The sequence below is a fragment of the Coenobita brevimanus genome, chromosome 30 (assembly GCF_032717465.1).
Source record: "Coenobita brevimanus isolate Jiangsu-jjx chromosome 30, ASM3271746v2, whole genome shotgun sequence".
NCBI lineage: Eukaryota > Metazoa > Arthropoda > Malacostraca > Decapoda > Coenobitidae > Coenobita > Coenobita brevimanus.
In genome coordinates this window covers 42,144,805-42,165,142 of record NC_136983.1, presented here as the reverse complement: position 1 = coordinate 42,165,142, position 20,338 = coordinate 42,144,805, and the positions used below count along the sequence as shown (strand labels likewise).

The following is a 20,338-nucleotide window of genomic DNA, read 5'->3' as shown; positions in this document are numbered from 1 at the left end:
GAAGAGGAAAGAATGAAGGAATGAAAGACAGAAGAGGGAGTGTAAAGTCACCCGCAGGCAGAAAGACGAGGAAAGAATGAAGGAAAGAAAGACAGAAGAAGATGGAAGGAAAGAAGGATGGAGGAGAGGACAGGGCAGACACCCGAGAGCAGCACTACATTGAGTGAGTGGATGGTGAGTGCCCTTACCTACCACTTAGGGATATATTAATGTAAATATTAATGGACATGCTCCTGATAAAGCATAGTTCACTACTAAAAGCAACTGAGAATATGTAGTCCATTAGGAAAAACAAATGCAAGCAGTAGATAAGGTTATAGGATGTGAAGCTAAGGCATAAACAAGAAACTATTACATGAAATAAATGACAAAGCCATAATTCCTTTAGTTATACATCCACAAATTATTTTTGCATACTTTTCTTCAATTCACTGCATATAGGGTACTGTATATCAGTACAGTATTTGTAGGTAAGGTTATGACAATAACCTCAGTGCTGTAATCCATAAATAAAACACAGTTCATAATGATTTACGAGGAGCCTAAACATCATTCCACATCTCAGATTATTAAAACTGCTAGGCACAATACCTTGTCCTCCTGGGTACATGCAACGGAACATGCGACCAAACTCCTCTGCCTGTATTCTCCCTGCTGGTGTTAATTCTCCACCCCACTTGAGGATCAGCACTAATGATGGTTCTCGTGGTGAGTCTCCTGAAAGGATTTTAATCAGTGTAATACTTTGCTTTGATTAGCCAGTGAAGAATAATTTAATACAATAAGTGCTTTCTTTAGGAAGCATGAAAGTGAGGCAGAAAATATAAAGTGGATTTTCCAATGATGACAAATTTTTCTTCTTGCCAGAGGTTATGGAGACACAAGAAAAAAGACACCAAATGAGAACAGAGTGGTTTGCGAAAGGACCATTTTAACACTGCTAAGACAAAGAGTTCCTCTTGTTGGTATGTGGTGCTGCTTAAGAGTTACATGATTAATGTTGGAGTGGTACAAACTGCATCTGAAGTGGATGGACAAAGCTTAGAGAGCTGCTGCAACTAACTGACCATCAAGGGCACTGGAACTGGGGGACAAGGAAGCAATCCCCCCTCGAATTTTTAGTTGGGATACATATGGAGGCTTTGCCCATCCTAAAATCTCATCATGAATTCATTTTTGCTCACCTAATATCTTATTATGAACTCATTACAGAAATGCTATGCAGCACTAATAACAAGAAATAAATATTAATATTATATGCAACGGTATGTTATTCTACACAAAAGTAATTTCCCTATAGTAATCAGTCAAGTAACTGCTTATGTATAACACAGAAATAATCATTTCATCTTCATGTATCATTTCATTTATGAAGGCTCCAACATGATTGCATGTGTCGGCCTTCATCACCTGATGGCAGCACTCCATGTTGCTCAATCTCTGGCAGCCTCCCTATTCAGTTATTCAGTCCCTTATCCCAGGTCTTTTTCAGTCTGCCTCTCACAACTCCTCCCCCAGTGTTCACACTTCTCATTTTCTGCACTCAGTTATAAAGGCATAAAGCTTTTGGACCAGATAATGAAGGTAACAGAGAAAGTTCTAAAATATATAATTAGAGGAGGAGGGAATAATAATGAGATGCAGTTTGGGTTTATGCCAGGCAAAGGGACCACTGATGCCATATTCACTGTTCAACAGCTTCAGGAAAAATATTTAGGAGAGAAAAGGAATCAGTACTTTATTTTTATTGATTTGGAGAAAGCCTTTAACAGAGTCCCTAGGGAAGTGGTGAAGTGGGCAACGAGAAAACGTGGGGTCGAGGAGTGACTGGTTAGGGTGGTTATAGCTATGGAAAATATGTGGGTGCACACAACCAGGTAAGAGTGAACAGACATTTAAGTGATGAGTTTCCCATTAATCTTGGTGTGCATCAGTGGTTTCTCTTGAGCCCCTAGTTGTTTATCATGGTATCTGAAGCCTTCTCATGCAACTTCATAAATGGACTCCTGTGGGAGATGTTGTGTGGCACTGATTTGGTGTTGACTGCAGAGAATGAAAGGAAGGTGGAGGAAAGAATTAGGATGAGGGGAGATGGTATGGGGGACAAAGGCCTAAGAGTAAATGCACAAAAAAAAAAAGTATCTAGGGCTGGTGGCAGAACTGTCAAAGAAGAAGGAGAATGGCTATGTGCGATTAGCTACAAAGGCATGGGAAGTATTTCCATCTTGTACAATGTTTGTGCTAAGTGGGAGCATTAAGAGATGTACTGGTGTTAGAGGTAGACTGAGAGATAATGATGATTTCATGTGTACAGTGTGTTGCGGAGAGTAGGTGCAGATTGTCAGGTGTGAAAGGATTCATCTTGCTGGTGAGTCTCTTGAGTGTCTGGAAGAGTTTTGTTATTTGGAAGACATGTTATTGTGCTGGAGGTGGGGCTGGAGCTACTATAGCTCTGTGGCTGGAGTGAGGAGTGGTTGAGAAAAGTTCAGGGAGCTATTACCTCTCCTGACACTGAGAGGGCTCTCCCTCCATGATAAGGGATCTTTGTATACGGCATGTGTTAGGAGTGTAATGCTGTATGGTGGTGAGACCTGGGCAGTAAAGGAAGAGGACATTCACAGGCTCAAACATTGAAAAAATGACAGTGCCTCCCTGAGTGCAAGGCCTGGAGGGACTAGGTTTATGATGGATGAGTTGAGAGGTTGGATGAGACTAGAGTATACTGGTGTTGTGATGAGAAAAGGTAGATTGAGATGACTTGGGCATGCGGGGAGGATGGGGGATGATAATTGGGTGCCGAAAGTGGGAAGTGTTAATGTTGGGGGAAGGGTTGCGTGAGGTAGACCAAAAAAGACCTGGGGCAAGGTCACTGTGTGTGTGATCTCAGGGATATCAGACTGAAGAGGGAAGCTGCCAGAGATCAAGCAGCAAAGAAAGCCGCCATTACGTGACCAAGACCGACGCATGCAAGCATGTTGGAGCCTTTATAAATTAAATGAAACAAATGGTCATCCCCCATCCTCTCGACATGCTCAAACCATCTCAATCTACCCCTCCTCATCACAATATGCCAATACACTCCATTCCTATCCTTCCTCTCAACTCTCCCATGTTAAACCTCGTTTCCCCAGCCCTCGAATTTAAGGACACACTGAACATCCACCAAATCACTGAAATTTCTGTACAACAATGTATAAATAAGTAATCCCTCATTTATCCAGACATTACAAAGCCAAAGGCATATCTGGGTAGAGGCAACATCCAGATAATGAACACTATTCCCCTACCATACCTAGACCCTACCAATACCCAACCTCCAACCTATACCTAACCTATTTGTACAGTACCAATGCTTAATTTGCCAGTGTTTTCCAGTCATTCAGGCATATTCAGACATCAAAACACACCGAGGAATATCCAGTGTAATGCTAAACACCAAGAAAACCATGCAGAAAAATCACCGAAAACCAAAAAACACCCTATTTAAACACTGCTTGGAGTTGAGAGGTATATGAGGGAGGGGGGGGTGAGTTGGGAGGAGGGTAGTCAAATGGTAGGTGACAGAGCGACTTGGAGGCGTTTTGTCTGCGGCCACCCTTTGCGGGATTAGGGCGTCGGGCTATAGATAGATAGATAGATAGATTGAATATACAGTACCCCTCCTTGTTTTGGCAGTGTTTTCTGGTCACTCTGCCATATTTTGGCATCAAAACACACATAGGATTATCCAAAATAATTTTCAGCACCAAGAAAACCATGCAAAAAAAACACTGAAAACCAAAAAAACAACAACCTATACACCAATGTATGTACAGTATCCCTCCTAATTTTGGCACTGTTTTCAAGTCAGTCTGCCATATTTAGTCATCAAAACACACATAGAAATATCCAAAATAATGCTACACACCGAGAAAACCATGAAAAAAAAAAAAAAAAATTGAAAACCAAAAAACACCCAACCTATACACTACTGTATGTAAAATACCCCTCTTAATTTTGGTACTGTTTTCAGGTCATTCTGCCATATTGAGACATCAAAACACACATGGGATTATCCATATTAATGCAAAACATCAAGAAAACAATGCATAAACAACAAAAATCCACATGAAACCAGACGACGGTGTGAGAATCTGTTGTCTGTGACGAGTGATTGCTCCCGGGGCTCAAAAAATATTCCACGGCCAAATATCCACTGGAAATTGGTTATATTTTATAAATGGTATACCATCATCTTCGTTGGTGTTTATACCATAAGATGAGCTAATAAAAAACATAAGACTTTTAAGTATAAGTACAGGAATGCAGCCAGAATAAAGTGTTCAGGAGTAAAACTTACAGTCATATAACTTCCCACCATCCTAGTGCAAAATTTTGCTAGCACCTTCCAAGAGTTAAGCAGATGTCTAGATGCAGAATTTCATGAGATTTCTTGTTGTCACTTCGGAATTTCGATAAAACCAATAACAGTCAAAAAAAAAAAAAAAGAAAAAAAATGAAAACCCATGAGTCAGTGTTATCACCACAGAGGAGGGTAGGGACTGAGGGAGTGAAGGGGGAGCTGGGAGAGTAGGGACTGAGGAAGTGAGGGAGGCGTTGGGAGGGTATGGAGGAGGGACAGGAGGTGGGGAGAAGCGAGGCTGTGGGCAGGATTCTCCCCTTTCTATCAACAGGCAGACGGGCGCTTTTGCTGTACATTTACTCATGGCTTGCGGTCTGTTAGACTCTGAGTGGCCATGTGGAAACATAACTCACCGTGACCGGGGAACTTTTGACCTTTGGTAGAGAAGTGGACAGCCGCTGTCGCCAAACATGTACGCATGGCTTGTGGCCTGTGTTCAACGGTGGTGGTGGTTGGGAATGACTTTGCTCGAAAGCCACGCGATATTGGACATTCGGTGGGGATATGTACACATGTTTTGACACCACTTGCCCGTTACAGTCGTATTACTTGGGTGCTGGACGTTTGTTGGGAGTGATAGCATGAGCATGCAACTTTGACCATTCAGTACAGGGGCAGACAGACATTTTAGCTTTGCTTGTGGGTTGCGGACCACTCCCGCTACCAGTTCAAGCCCAGCGGCCACAATACCGAATGTCTGAACATGTCGGCTGGCCAGCCGAAGTTCTCAGGGACTTTAATGTCCGGATAACAGCAAGTAAATTCGGATAATGGTTTAATAATGCCAAGGTCCAGCATCCAGATAATAAACATGTCCGGATACTGAGCATCCGAATAAATGAGGGACTACTGTATACACTTCCAGCAAACAAAATATTCTAGAATTAGTTTAAAGCTAAATCTGACTTATTGAAAAACAGTGACAGGAACCCACGTGCATAGCACATTTCGCGTATATCACAATTAGGTATATTAGGTAAATACTTAAGTATTTGGAACGACTTAGACAAAAAGGTGGTCTATCTATCTATCTATCTATTGCCAGACGCCTCAATCCCGTTTGGGGTGGCCACAAACAAATCGCCTCCAAGTCACCCTGTCCCCTGCCATTTCACTGCCCTGCTCCCAACTCACACCCCCTTCTCTCATATACCTCTCCACCCCATCCCTCCATCTCATCCTCAGCCTCCCCCTCCCTCTTCCCCCCTCCACCTCACTCACATACACTCTCTTCGTCAGTCTTTCACCCTCCATCCTCTCCACATGGCCAAACCACCTCAGTGTGTTCCTCATAATGCTCCCTATCACATCCACATCAACACCACAACGTTCCTTTATATCCTCATTCGTCAGCCTATCCCTCCATGTGACTCCACAGGCTCCTCTTAAATAACTCATTTCCACTGCTCTCACTCTTGACTTGTGTCCTTCCAACAACACACACACACACACACAAATAGGTGGTGCAGGAGAAAAACATTCATGTGTGTAAAAGTAGACTAGATAAATGTGGACATGGAGAGAGAACAACACGAGCATTGCTCAATTCCTGTATACTACAAATAGGTAAATACACACACACACACACACACACACACACACACACAAATGTGTTCATCCCTACTTTAAATTTGCCTCGTGGTGTACCCTGTACAGTACACTGCTAAATACTGTATTATCCATACTCATTTCTAATTTCTCATTCTCTGGTTCCTTTTCATATATTTCATGGTTTCTGTCCCTTATTTGTGTGCACAGGGTCTTAAATAGGTGCTGTGCATGACTGGTAGGGAGTTATTTATGTGGCTGTCCAGGGGCATTTTTCCCAAGTCGAGGACAAAATCAAGTCCCGGACAGCCTTTGGCTCTATTGTTCTGGCCACCATTATGTGCTGATGGAAAAATAACCACCAAAAACCACTTACAAATAATAATAAGTGATCCATCATCATTCTACATTGCCCCACGAGAAGCATAGAAGCCCGGGGCTAGGCAATTTGGTCCTGACATTTATGATGACAGTGACCAGCCTCACTCATCCCTGAGTGGCATTACATGAGCAATAACCCCAACCACCCCTTGGATATAAGCCTTCACTGGCTCAATCCGATTAGAGCGCTGTAATTACCCACTAACAACCAGGCGCCATAATTTAGTTATATGGTTACCACCCAGCATAGCAAATGGTTTCCTGGTGTACAGGAAACCATTAGGCTTGTCACTCAGTGTAGAGTCACTCACAGGCAGAAGGAAGAGGAAAGAATGAAGGAAAGAAAGACAAAAGAGGGCGTGTAAAGTCATCCGTAGGCAGAAGGACGAGGAATGAATGAAGTAAAGAAAGACAGAAGAGGATGGAAGGAATGGAGAGAGGAGAGGAAAGGGCAGACACCCGAGAGCAGCACTACATCGAGTGAGTGGATGGTGAGCGCCCCCATCTACCACAATAATAAGTGATCAGTACATTTAAATTAAAAAAGTTTAAAAATGTATGAAATATCTGAAGGACTGTTATTAGTAATACATTTTAAAACAGAATAATAAATGGACCTAATATAAAGGGGTGTCCACACTATTGACCTGAAGAAGGGTATAAGATATACATGGTTGTGTCGACCCTTCAGTTTATGAAGCATCCACAATCTTGGATTCCGAGAATTTCCTACGGTATTTTCTGGGAAAGAGAATAGGGTATTGCAGGATGTTGACGAAACACACTGACTGTAGAAATTGGTCCTTTGTTTATATGCTAGATGACAAGAGGGAGATAGGACTTGTCCCAGGTCTGGGTAAAACTTGAAAACTGCTTAAAAACCAGACAATGGCCATACTGGACCCAGTGTCAGAAGTAAAATACTCTGCCAGAACTTGGTTAAAGTCCACTCCCAGACTTATATTTGCATTTGCACCAAGACTTACACCAAGACTTGCTCCCCTGAAAGTGTTAGAACTTTCAGGTAGTTTCAAGCAAAGTTATAAGATAAAAGTATTATACTTTAATATGAAAAATAAAACATTTCATAGGAATACTTCAAGGAATTAGATCATGCAGCTGCCCTTTGACCACCCTAAGCTCTAGGTGTTAGGATGATACTGCATAGGATAAGAATTCATCATCTTATATCATAATTACAAAACAGTTTTAGTATCAGGGTGGTGTATGTGACTGGTCAGCCTTATCCCTGGGTGTCAAAATGCTGACAACAGCAATTTCTGCCTCTCCTCACTTAGCTGCCCTGTACTTTTCTCATATCTAACAATTTCCAGGGTAGGTTTCATTTGCAAAATGTTACTAACATAAACAGATTACAATCAAAATACCTTTTAGGGGAATAGAAGTTTTTGCACTAACTCATAATGGGGCATCTCCTTGTCTAACTTTTCCCCTCTACAGTGGTGCCAAATCTCCCCTTAAGGATCCTCAGGATAAATAGAACTTTTAAATTGCCCATGATATTTTCTTTCAGAAGTGTGGATAAATATCACAAAATATATAGGAAGTCACTGGTAACATATTAGCCTCAAGTGTTATCGTTCAACTGAAAAAAATAAATACTGTAATGAATCGAAGCAGAGAATACACAACATTAAGGTAAATATGTATAAAAACATGGAATATGACAGAGTAAGGTGCAAAAATATTATTGGCATTTATTTTCAACCTGTACACTATTATGTCAAATCTTGGAGGGATTACTGTATGTATATACAGTAAAACCTCATTATATCAGACTAATTGGGGCCCAAGCAAGTCCGAAACAAGCGAAAGTCCGATAAAAGCGACATCAGGACTTCCCCCCCTCGATGTCCTCCTCCTTTTGTTATGCACAGAGGCTTGCTTGTCATTCATGCATTTATTCTCTCTCTCTCTCTCTCTCTCTCTCTCCCCGCACTGGGCACTTCTATTTTACTTCACATATTTTTGTCTTCGTCGTCACCTTCATCTTCACCTTCCCATTCATTTTTACCTTCACTTTCAGTTCACTCTGACATTCAGTCACTTTCATATTCTCTTCCATGCTCACTTCACATTCACCTTCACCTTCACACTCACTTTCAGTATCACTCATTTTGAATTTCCCTTTCACCTTCACTTCCAGCCTTACTTTCTCATTTTCACTTTTACCTTTACAATTATTCACTCACCTTCACTTTTGCCCTCCCTTCTTTTACTATCACATTCACTTCCACCTTCACTCACACCTTTGCCTTCACTTTCTCTCACCTTCACTTTCAATTTTAACTTTTCTTTCACCTTCACTTTCAATTTTAACTTTTCTTTCACCTTCACTTTCGCCTTCATCTTCACTTTTACATTCATTTTCACCCTCACTTTCACCTTCATTTTCATTCATTTTCACCTTCACTTTCATCCTCACTTTCACCATCTTCACTTTTACATTCATTTTCACCTTCATTTTCATGCATTTTCACCTTCACTTTCATGCATTTTCACCTTCACTTCCACTTTTGACTTCACTTTCACCTTCACTTTCACATTCATGTTTACTTTCACCTTCACTCACCTTCACTTTCACTTTTGACTTCACCTTCACCTCCACTTTCACATTCACTTTTTCTTTCACCTTCATGCTCATTTTCACCTTCCACCTTCACTTTCACTTTTGGCTTCACTTTCACCTTCCACCTTCACTTTTATTTTGCCTTCACTTTCACACTACATTCACTTTCACCCTCACAATGCCTTCACGAACCTTCATTTTTTCATTCACTTTCACCTCTCTCTCCCGGAGACAGAGAGAAGGGGAGGATATGTAGAAGGAGAGAGAGAGGACGAACCAAGGTTATCCCTATCTCCCTCATTTGTTTATCCCAAGGGGACGCCACTTGTCATTCATGTATTTATTCTCTCTCTCTCTCTCTCTCTCTCTGTTGACTTCAACATTCCATATTCACTTGTGTGCTCCCTTTCACCCTCACTTTTACACTCATTTTCAGTTATTTTCATTTTCAATTTTACCTTCTCTCTCTCTCTCTCACCGGAGAGGGGATGGGGAGGAAGAGAAGGTATGGAGGAGGAGAGAGAGAGGAGGGACTGATATTATGGTATCTGCTCCGTTTGTTTGTTTATTCGTTTATTCCAAGAGAGGACTGCTTCTAGTTTTATTGGACTTTTCCTGACGCATAAGAATTTAATCCACTTGGCTCCTTGAGTCCGATAAAAGCGAATTCCGCTATACTGAAGTCCGTTATATCGAGGTTATATATATATATATATACACAGGTATACCTCAACATACGATACCCCGGCTCAGTGATGGGGTTAGAAATACCACCATACCCCAACTAATGATGGCTAAACCCCAATTTAACAATTTTTCATTTCTTTTTACCGATTTTGATGATATTTTAGACTAAAATTGTGTGTTTAGGTTGATATATAAACTGTTTTTAGACTCAAATTAACATGTTTTAGTCATAAGTGGTGTGAATATTGCCACTTTGGGGTATAGTTTACTAAGTTTGATTTTTTCCAGACTTATCCATCCATCCATCCATTGCCAGACGCCATGTATCCCAAACGGGGTGGTCAAGGGCTTAGAGTTAATTGTTTTACAGGGAGGGGCACTAATCCTCCACCAACCCCACTTGACACATAGGGAGTTATGCCAACAGCATCTGGTGTTCCCAGGCGGTCACCCATCCAAGTACTAACCAGACCCAACGTTGCTTAACTTCGCTTATCGGACGGGAAGCGGTGTACTCAACGTGGCATGACTTATATTTGATGATATACAGATTCTGTTTGCTTGTTTTAGTGTTATTTACAGGTGTTAGGCTTAGGTTAGCTTCTGTTACAGCTGTCAGGCTATTTAGATTGTCTTTAAACTTGTTTTTGGACTCACTGGGTGGGTTTACGACTTGGTTGGGGGGGAAACCCAAGTCTCAAAAACGCATCCCTATACTTTACGTGTTTAATCTACCCTGAGATACGATACCCTGCCTAATGATGGGTTTTTACTTAACCGATTGCATTGTTAAACCGTGTTATACCTGTATTATCCGTACTTTTGTCCACACTGGCTGTACTTTTGTCCCCACCCCCCCTCCCCATTGCTGGAGTGTTGCTGACTAGGAAGGGAAATTCTCTGTGTTAGAGAAAGTAACTTTGTGTGTAATGCACGTGTAGTAAAGGCTATATGGTATTGAAACATGGGCAGTAACAGAGTATGATGTTTGCAATATTTGGCAAAATGAAATGAGAATGGTGAGACAGATGTGTACCATCACACTAAGGGATGGACCAATGTTTCCAGACTTAAACTGTTACTTAGATCTTGAGATTGCTGGTGATATGACGAGCATGGGTTGGCTAAGGTGCTTTGGAAACATGAAGATGAATATTGTAGGTCAGAGTAATTGTGAAAACTGCTGTACAGATTGAAAAATAGAAGGAACCCATGTTGACAGACCAAGGAAAAAATGGGCTAAAGTCTAAAGAAGAGACCTCAGGGTTAGGGGTTATGACTAGAATTCTGCAGGAGACTGTGCAACTTGGGGAAAAAAAAAAAAAAAAAAAAGCTGACACATGTAACTATGAAACACTAACCAACAAAAATGCATGCAGGTCACAAGTGATAATGTATGAAAACATAAATTCATTATCTGTCTGCAGGAAGAAGACTGCAACCAGGAGGAAAATGATTGTACTGCATGACACAGATGGGTGGAATACTGGCACTCACTGTCTAACAAAACATACACCATGGAAGTATAGGTTGCAGCCAACAATAATTACCACTCCAAATAAAAACAAGTCAGTAAAGCTGAAAAGGGATTCCTGTGGGCAGTAAAATACAGTAGTCCCTCATTTATCCAGATGATCAGTATCCAGATGTGTTCATTATCCAGATGCTGGAACTTGGCTCTATTAAACCATTATCCGACTTTACTTGCTATTATCTGGATGTAAAGGTCCCCGAGAACTTCAGCTGGCCAGCCGACATGTTCAAACATTTGGTATCGTGGTCGCTGGGCTCAAGCCGTAAGCAGGAAGTAGTCTGTAACCCACAACCAAGCTAAAATATCCATCCGCCCCTGCGCTGAAAGGTCAATGTCGCGCGCTCGTCCTATCACTCCCAACGGACGTCCAGCACCCGAGTAAACTGTAACCTGCAAGTGGTGTCAAAATGTCCGTACACATCCCCACTGAATGTCCAATATCGCGCGGCTTACGGGCTAAGTCTTTCCCAACCGCCACCTCCATCGAACACAAACCACAAGCCATGAGTGCATGTTTGGCGACAACAGCTGTCTGCCTCTCTACCAAAGGTCGAAAGTTCCCCAGTCACGGTGAGTTATGTTTCCGCATGGCCACTTGGAGTCTAAGAGACCACAAGCCACAAGTAAATGTACAGCAAAAGCGACCGTCTGCCTGTTGACAGAAGGGGGAGAATCCTGCCCACAGCCTCGTTTCTCCCCCCCTCCCATCCTTCCTCCATACCCTCCCAGCTCCCGCCTCATTCCCTGAGTCCCTACCCTGCTCCATGGTGCTAACAATAGACTCGTGAGTTTTCAAGTTTTTTGCAATTTATTTGACTACTATTGGACGTATTGAAATTCTGCAGTAACCATGAGAAAGCTCATGAAATTCTGCATCTAGACATATATTTAACTCTTAGAAAGTGCTGGCAAAATTCTGCACTAGGATGGTGGGATGTTATATGACAGTAAGTTTTACTCCTGAACACTTTATTCTGGCTGAGTTTTTGTACTTTTACTTGTCAGTTTTATGCGTTTTTATTAGCTCTTCTTATGGAATAAACACCAGTGAAGATGATGGTATACCATTAATACCTATATAACCAATTTCCGATGGCATATTTGGCCATGGAATTTTTTTTTAGCTCCAGGAGCAATCACTCGTCACAAACAACAGATATTCAAACTGTCGTCCTTTTTTTTTTGGGGGGGGGGGAGGTGGATTTTTGTTGTTTATGCATTGTTTTCATGATGTTTTGCAATGATATGGATAATCCTATGTGTGTATTGATGTCTCAATATGGCAGAATGACCGAAAAACTGCCAAATTTGGAGGGGAACTATACATACAGTAGTGCAGAGGTCGGGTGTGTTTTTTTTGTTTTTTTGTTTTTTTCATGGTTTTCTTGGTGTTAACATTAATCTGGATATTCCTATGTGTGCTTTGATGTCTAAATATGGGAGACTGACCTGAAAACAGTGCCAAAATTAGGAGGGGTACTGTACATACAGTGCTGTATAGGTAGGGTGTTTTTTTGGTTTTCTATTTTTTTTTTTTTTTTTTTTCATAGTTTCCTTGGTGCTGAAAATTATTTTGGAAAATACTATGTATGTTTTGATGTCAAAATATGGCAGAATGTCCAGAAAACACTGCCAAAATAAGGAGGGGTAATGTACATGCAGTACAGTAGTGTTTAGGTAAGGTGTTTTTTGGTTTTCATTTTTCATTTTTTTTTTTTTTTGAGAAAGAAGGAACCAAAGGCAATGAGGCCACAAAAATGTTCCTTCCAAGAGAAAAACAAAATATAAGAAAGAGCCAAATTCAAGATCCGATCATTTCGAGATGCCTGGACAAAGACTGGAGATCATAGGAAGCAGGAAATAAAGACAGAGGGAGACAGTTCCAGAGTTGACCTGTTGCATAAATGAAGGACTCGGAGTAACGGTTAACTCTTGCATAAGAGAGTTGGACAGAAAAGGGGTGAGAGTTTGCTGCTAGATGGGTGCTACACGCCCGTCATAGAGGTGGAGGAATGCAAGCAGACAGTTCAGTGGAACAGTGACCATTGAAGTAGCGACAGAAAAGAGATAAAGATGCAACAGTGCGGCAAAGAGACTGAGGTTGAAGGGACTCAGTAAGAGGGGGAGAGTTAATGAGACGAAAAGCCTTTGACTCCACCCTGATGAGAAGAGCTGTATGTGGGAAGCCTCCCCACACATGAGAGTTGTACTCCACACAGGGGCGGATAAAACCCCTGTATAGAGGCAACAATTGTGCAGGGGTAAAGAACGAATGGAGTCAGATTAGCACACCCAATCTCTTGGAAGCAGATTTTACAAGAGATGTAATATGATCTTTCCAAGATAAGTCCCGAGTAAGTGAAACCCCAAGCATGTTCAACAATGATGCAGGATTAAGCTGGATATTATTAAACATTAGTGGGTGTACCTGTGGAAGATTTTGTCGGGTTGATAGGTGCAAAAACTGAGTCTTTGATGCACTAAAAACAACCAGATTGCTTTTACCCCAGTCAGAGATACGAGCCAAGTCAGACATTAGGTGTGCCATAGCCTCATCCCTTGTTTGTTGAAGTAACTGCTGAGATGGATGTTGTGGGAATCGAACGGAAAGGTGAAGGGTGGAGTCATCAGCGTATGAGTGGATAGGGTTAGATGTACAGCTTAGAAGGTCACTGATGAATAAAAGGAAGAGAGTAGGAGATAGGACAGAGCCCTGAGGAACACCACTGTTAATAGATCTAGGAGAAGAACGATGGCCGTCTACAACAGCGGCTATAGAACGACCAGAAAGGAAGCTAGAGATGAAGGCACAGATAGAAGGATGAAACCATAAGAGGGCAGTTTGGAAATTAAAGATTTATGCCAGACTTAATCGAAAGCCTTTGAGAGGTCAAGTGCAATGGCAAAGCTTTCGCCAAAGTCCCGAAAGGAGGATGACCGTAGGAAAGAAGATCGCTTGTGAAGAGTCCTTGACGGAACCCATACTGACGATCAGAAAGAAGGTTGTGTCAGGAAAGATGCTTTAAAATTTTTCTATTAAGAACAGACTCGAAAACTTTTGAGATACAGGATGTTAAAGCAATTGGACGATAGTTAAAGGGTTGGGAATGGTCACCCTTCTTTGGGACTGGCTGAATGAGAGGAAACTTCCAGCAAGAAGGAAAGGTACAAGTTGATAGACAAAGATGAAAGAGTTTGCCTAGGCAGGGTGTAAGCACAGAAGCACAGTTCTTGAGAACAACAGGAGAGATTCCATGAGGCCCATATGCCTTATTAGTATTGAGGCCTGTGATGGCAGAAAATACATTAGCTGAAGACATTTTAATGTTAGCCATGAGGAAGTCAGAAAGGGGGAAGTGATGGAAGAACAGCACCGGAATCGTCTAAGGTGGAATTGGAGGAGAAAGTCTGAGTGAAGAGATCTGCTTTATCAGTAGAAGAAATAGCTACAGAGCCATCAGAGTAGAAAACAGGAGGGAAGGTTGATGAGGTAAAGTTGTTAGAAAGATTTTTGGCAAGGTGCCAGAAGGAACTGGAAGAATTCGAGTTACAGAGTTGAGAGCATTTTGTATGGATGAAATTATTTTTAGCAGAGCAAAGAACAGACTAAGCACGATTTCGGGCAGAAACGTATAAAAGATGTGATTCAGGGGTGGGTTGGCTCCGGTACCTTTTATAGGCCCTCTACTTGTTGTGGACAGCATTAGAACAAGCTTGGTGTTTAGCATTACTTTGGATATTCCTGTGTGTTCTGATGTCTAAATATGCCTGAATGACTGGAACACACTGCTAAATTAAGCATAGGTAATGTACAAGTAGGTTAGTTACAGGTTGGAGGTGGGTATAGGTAGGGTTTGGGTATGGTAAGGGAATAGTGTTCATTATCCGGATGGTGCCACTACCCGGACATGCTTTTGGCTCTATTATGTCCGGATAAATGAGGCATTACTGTAGTACAGTATAAGAGCTCCACTATCTCTCACATTAATCGTGAAGGTTGTTTCACGAGCTACTTTGCACAGATGGAGAACTCCAACACATTCTGCCTCAGTTAATGTGCTGACTGAGATAACTCTTCCTACTTTCACTGCTCTTGTGGTGGCAGAGAGCGCTTAAGAACAGTCTCCTGAGATTATCTAACTCGGTGGAGTAAAGGGCAAAAAAGCTTAAGCACAGGACCAAGCATTCACTGGGCTCTACGCACTATTGTACTTGTACTTGCATTTTAATACTAGGGATAAATAAATGTCAGCTTCTTTCAGGGGAAGACAGGAGGAAGCAGCTCCTGTGAGAAGAGTGGAGAAATTGCAAGATAGTGAGAAGAGGACAGAGTATAAGAGCATAGTGGAAGAAAGATTGGGAAGGTATGAGCTAGAGCAGATGGAAGGGGTGGAAGACGTATGTAAGATATTCACGGAAGAGATAAGCGCAGCGTGTGAGGCGGTTTGTGGAGTGAGGAGGAGATGCAAGGGTGTGCAAGGGACAGCATGGTGGAATGATGAGGTGAAACGAGCTGTGGAACAAAAGAAGAAGGCATATGGTGAATGGTTGGCGAGTAGAGGTAGGGGAGAAGATGAGAGAGAGAAGAGAGAGGTATATGTGAGCAGGAGAAGGGAGGTTAAGAGACTGGTGAAGGAGAGTAAGAAGAAAGTGGGTGAAGAGTTTGGGAGGAATTTGAGTGTGAAATGGAGGGAGAGTAAGAAATTGTTTTGGAAGGAGGTAAAGAAAGTAAGGCAGTGTGAAAGGGGAAATAGTAGGGGAGTGAAAGATAGGAATAATAGATTGTTGGTGGAGAAGAGAGAGAAATTGAGGAGATGGAGGGAGCACTTTGAGGAGATGGAGGGAGCACTTTGAGGATTTGTTGAATGTAGAGAGTGAGAGCAGTGTGAGTATAAGTGGTTGGGGAATGGCTGGGAGAAGAAGAGATGAGAGGAGGGAGGAAGAGATCAGTAGGTCGGAAGTAGTGGAAGCGATGAAGAAGATTAAGCTGGGAAAGGCCCCAGGAATTGATGGAGTGTGTGGTGAAATGCTTAGGTATGGGGGTGAGATTGTTGTGGAGTGGATATGGAAGTTGTGTAGATTGGCTTGGGAAGAGGGAAGGGTTCCAGAGGACTGGAAATCAGGTATAATTGTTCCTCTGTACAAAGGAAAAGGGGAGAGAGAAGTATGTGGTAACCATAGGGGTATTTGCCTTCTTAGTGTGACTGGTAAAATATATGGTAGAATACTCATTGATAGGGTTAGGCATATGACAGAGGAGCTAGTTGGAGAAGAACAAGGGGGATTTAGGAAGGGAAAAGGGTGTGTAGATCAGATATTTGTTCTAAGATGTTTAGTGGAGAAGTATCTAGAGAAGGGAAGGAAAGTGTACGCTGCCTTCATGGACTTGGAGAAAGCTTATGACAGAATAGATAGGAAAGGTATGTGGAAGGTATTAAGAATATATGGAGTGGAGGGGAAATTGTTGAGTGCTGTGAAGAGTATGTACGAGGGAGCTAGGGCTACGGTGCGAGTGGATGGTGAGCTGAGTGAGTTCTTTGATCTCAATGTGGGACTGAAACAGGGGTGTGTAATGTCTCCATGGCTGTTTAATATATATATGGATGGGGTCGTAAAGGAGGTACAAGGTAGGGCAGTGGATGTGGGGGTGGCCCTAATGAATGAGGGTGAGATTTGGAAGCTTCCGGTGTTGCTGTTTGCTGATGATACAGTATTGTTGAGTGAAGATGAATGGGAGTTGCAAGGTTTGGTGAATGAATTTGGGACAGTGTGTAGGAGGAGGAAGCTGAAAGTTAATGTAAACAAAAGTAAAGTTATGGTGTTTGAGAGGAATGAAGTCACAGAGTGTGCAGTGAGGTTGGATGGTGAGGATATGGAGAATGTAAGTGCATTCAAGTACTTGGGTAGTGTGATGAGTAAGGATGGAACTTTGGGGGATGAAGTACGTGAAAGGGTACAGTAGGGAAGGAAGGTTGTTGGCACACTGAAAGCAGTGATGAGAAATAGGGAGGTGAGTATGGAAGTTAAGAAGTCACTGCATGATGGTATTGTGATCCCTACTCTGACGTATGGAAGCGAGGCGTGGACCTTGCAAGAGGGGAACAAGTCAAGAGTGAGAGCAGTGGAAATGAGTTACTTGAGAGGAGCATGTGGAGTGACATGGAGGGACAGGTTGACGAATGAAGAAGTGAAGGAACGTTGTGGGGTAGATGTGGATGTGGTTGAAAAGATTAGGAGAAATACACTGAGGTGGTTTGGACATGTGGAGAGGATGGAGAATGAAAGACTGACTAAGAGGGTGTATGTAGGTGAGGTGGAGGGGGGGAGAGGGAGGGGTAGACCGAGGATGAGGTGGAGGGATGGAGTTGAGAGGTATATGAGGGAGGGGGGGGTGAGTTGGGGGGAGGGGAGTCAAATGGTGGGTGACAGAGTGACTTGGAGGCGTTTTGTCTGCGGCCACCCTTTGTGGGATTAGGGCGTTGGGCTATAGATAGATAGATAGAGATTCTTTCAGGTTCTGAATATAAAACAAAACAGTATTGTACCATGAATACCTGCACTATCAAAACAAGACCAAGGACACCTGTGAGAGCAGCATCCACATTTGCAGTCTTCTATGGGGGAAAGAAATTGTTTACTGGTTAAATACTTACATCAAACTCTAACAGCTCACAAGCCATCCCACTACAAATAACTGCCCAAGGTTCTGTTGGCTATTTGAGCATGACACAGGTACATGCATTTTTGCATGTCTAAATGTTTGTGTATATGCCTCCCAACACATTCCCCTTAAGACCTGGACCCTATCCTTCAAAACAACACAGTGATTTACTGAGAGAGTGAATGACTATGTGAGTGAGCAAATGAGTAAGTGAGTGTGTCACCAAGTTAGGGACACACCATATCTGGCCACCCCTGTAAATGCAGCAAAAAAAATGTCAACTACAACACAACCTCAATCACAACCACCATACCCACTGTTATAATCATTCTTAATAATCATTCTCACTTTTTCCTGCCTAATGATCAAGTGAGGTAGGATCCCAAAAAACAAGGAAAGAGATGTAGGACAGAGGAGGAGCTACTGCATCACCAGCATACCCAGTGAAATGAGCCAGAGACCCAGTCATACACTGTTCAAGCCCCAGAATCCTGGCTCTACCTCACAGTCCTACTGCATCACCAGCATACTCAGTGATATGGGCCAGAGACCTATTCATACACTGTTCAAGCCCCAGAATCGTGGCTCTACCTTGCGGGCCTAACCACCTGTAATCATAAGAGTTATTCTCAAAAACTTACCTTCCTCACTACTGGACCTTCTCTTCCAGCCCCTTGGCTGATACTTGAGCTGCACCTTACGATTTATACCCGAGAAATGGCCATACCTGCCCAAAGAAAAAAATAGTCAGTTCTACAGCTCTCCAAATCTAAATGAATTAAAACAATCTATTACATGCTGAATATATACAGTACCAAAAATAAGATCACCACTTTAAAATACTTAGTGCTTCATTTTAGCATAGAGAATGGTTTATCTCTGACACACTGAACACCTCAACAGCTGTTGCTGATTTGCTTCAGTCTGTCTGATCAAGCAGACCCATCAACCACAGGCAAACAACTGTCCCTGCAGGGCCATTCCATGCAATGAACTGATGTTCCTATGTTGCTGACAGCACCTTGCCACAGCAAGATGTGAGGATTAGTGTGGAAGTTTGGTTCCTGGGTGGACATCACATTTGAATCTTTTCATCCAGTTAATGGAAGCACCAAAGTGGACTCCACATCACCCTGTTATTTGGTTATATGGTTACCACCCAGCACTGTAAACGGTTTCCTGAGTTACAGGAAACCATCTGGCTTGTCACTCAGTGTAGAGCCACCTGAAGTAGAGAGAAGAGTAATAAATAGTGACAGGAAGGATGAGAGAAATATGGAAAGAGAAGGACATAATTAGAAAAATAATGATATAGATGAAGGACGAAGTAGGTAGCATTATGTCAAGTGAGTGGAAGATGGGCACCCCATCTACCACCAACATCTCAACAGTAAAATGAATAATTTCACATCAAGTTCATAAAAAGTGTCTGCACAGGTACTAAATGTTTCCTTTCCATGACATGTTTACTGCAGTTGTTGTTGTTGTTGATGCTCAACCCCAGTTTGTCTGGCTGAGGAAACCCATCAACTGCAAGTAAACAACCGCCCCTGTGGGACTATTCCGTGCAGTGAACCGATATTCACCCAGTTAGCAGGGGCAAAATTACAGGCTCCACATCACCTCATTCTCTGGTTATATGGTTAGCACTCAGCAGTATACAGTATGTAAGTATATGATTTCCTGGGTTACAGGAAACCATCAGGTTTGTCACTCAGTGAACAGTTACCTGAAGTGGAGAGAAAAGTAATAAAATGTGACAAGAAGATAAAGGTAAAATAGTAACAGAAAAGGGGAGACACAAATATAATAATAAATGTTAAGCAAGAAGCAGACAGCACTAATACATCAAGTTCATGGATGATTGCTGCCACTATCTACCACCACATCAACTGCAGTAAAGAATAAATTTATAGTATAAACATAGAAACAGCAAGCAAGTTTTCATATCTAACAAAGCACATGCATACTGCTTGCTACTGAATTTGACAAGATGGTCACATTCCAGCCTGTTCCAGAGCTCTTTGTCTGCTTACAAACTAGTTCCCAGTCTTGTATCACCAGCAGAACCCCTTCCATATGATGGCATGTAGTACTTTATATTTCATTTTCACTTTCTTTGAATGGAAGAATCAGGAATGACTTAGGACAAACCATTCAAACTAGAAGGGTTAGATATACCAAAGCCCTTCACTAATCCCGTAAATGCAAAATGTATTTCTTAGCTACTTATATTTTATGGGAAAAAATGAGCCAAAATCTACCACAACAAATACTGTACTGCAGTGGCTGACAGAAGATTAATAGGAAGAATACCAGGTATCTGATGTGAAAAAATCAACGTGATACTTCTATGCTTGGGTCAAATCACTAAACAGACTTAGTAAACATGTGAATAAAAAACATATTTAAGTGCCAAAGCTACAAGAAGCAAATAATACATGACCAGGAAGTGTGTAGCAAGAAAACAGTAGGAAAGGCTTAGGCGAGATGCAATGTATAATTTAATGGTGATACAGCAGCTGCTTTAAACAA

General features: G+C 42.0%; 1 protein-coding gene and 1 pseudogene across 1 annotated transcript in view; both read right to left on the bottom strand.

Annotated features, from left to right (window-relative positions):
• The window catches only part of l(1)G0196 (inositol hexakisphosphate and diphosphoinositol-pentakisphosphate kinase), a 475,031-nt gene that overhangs the window by 213,456 nt on the left and 241,237 nt on the right, over positions 1-20,338 (bottom strand). Inside the window, exons 14-15 of the mRNA XM_080268869.1 lie at positions 18,445-18,530; positions 592-717 (exon numbers count right to left, since the gene is read on the bottom strand). Of these exons, the coding sequence (XP_080124995.1) occupies positions 592-717; positions 18,445-18,530 (212 nt within the window). The remainder of the gene's footprint in view (positions 1-591; positions 718-18,444; positions 18,531-20,338) is intronic.
• On the bottom strand, positions 10,027-10,145 carry LOC145395370 (5S ribosomal RNA; annotated as a pseudogene).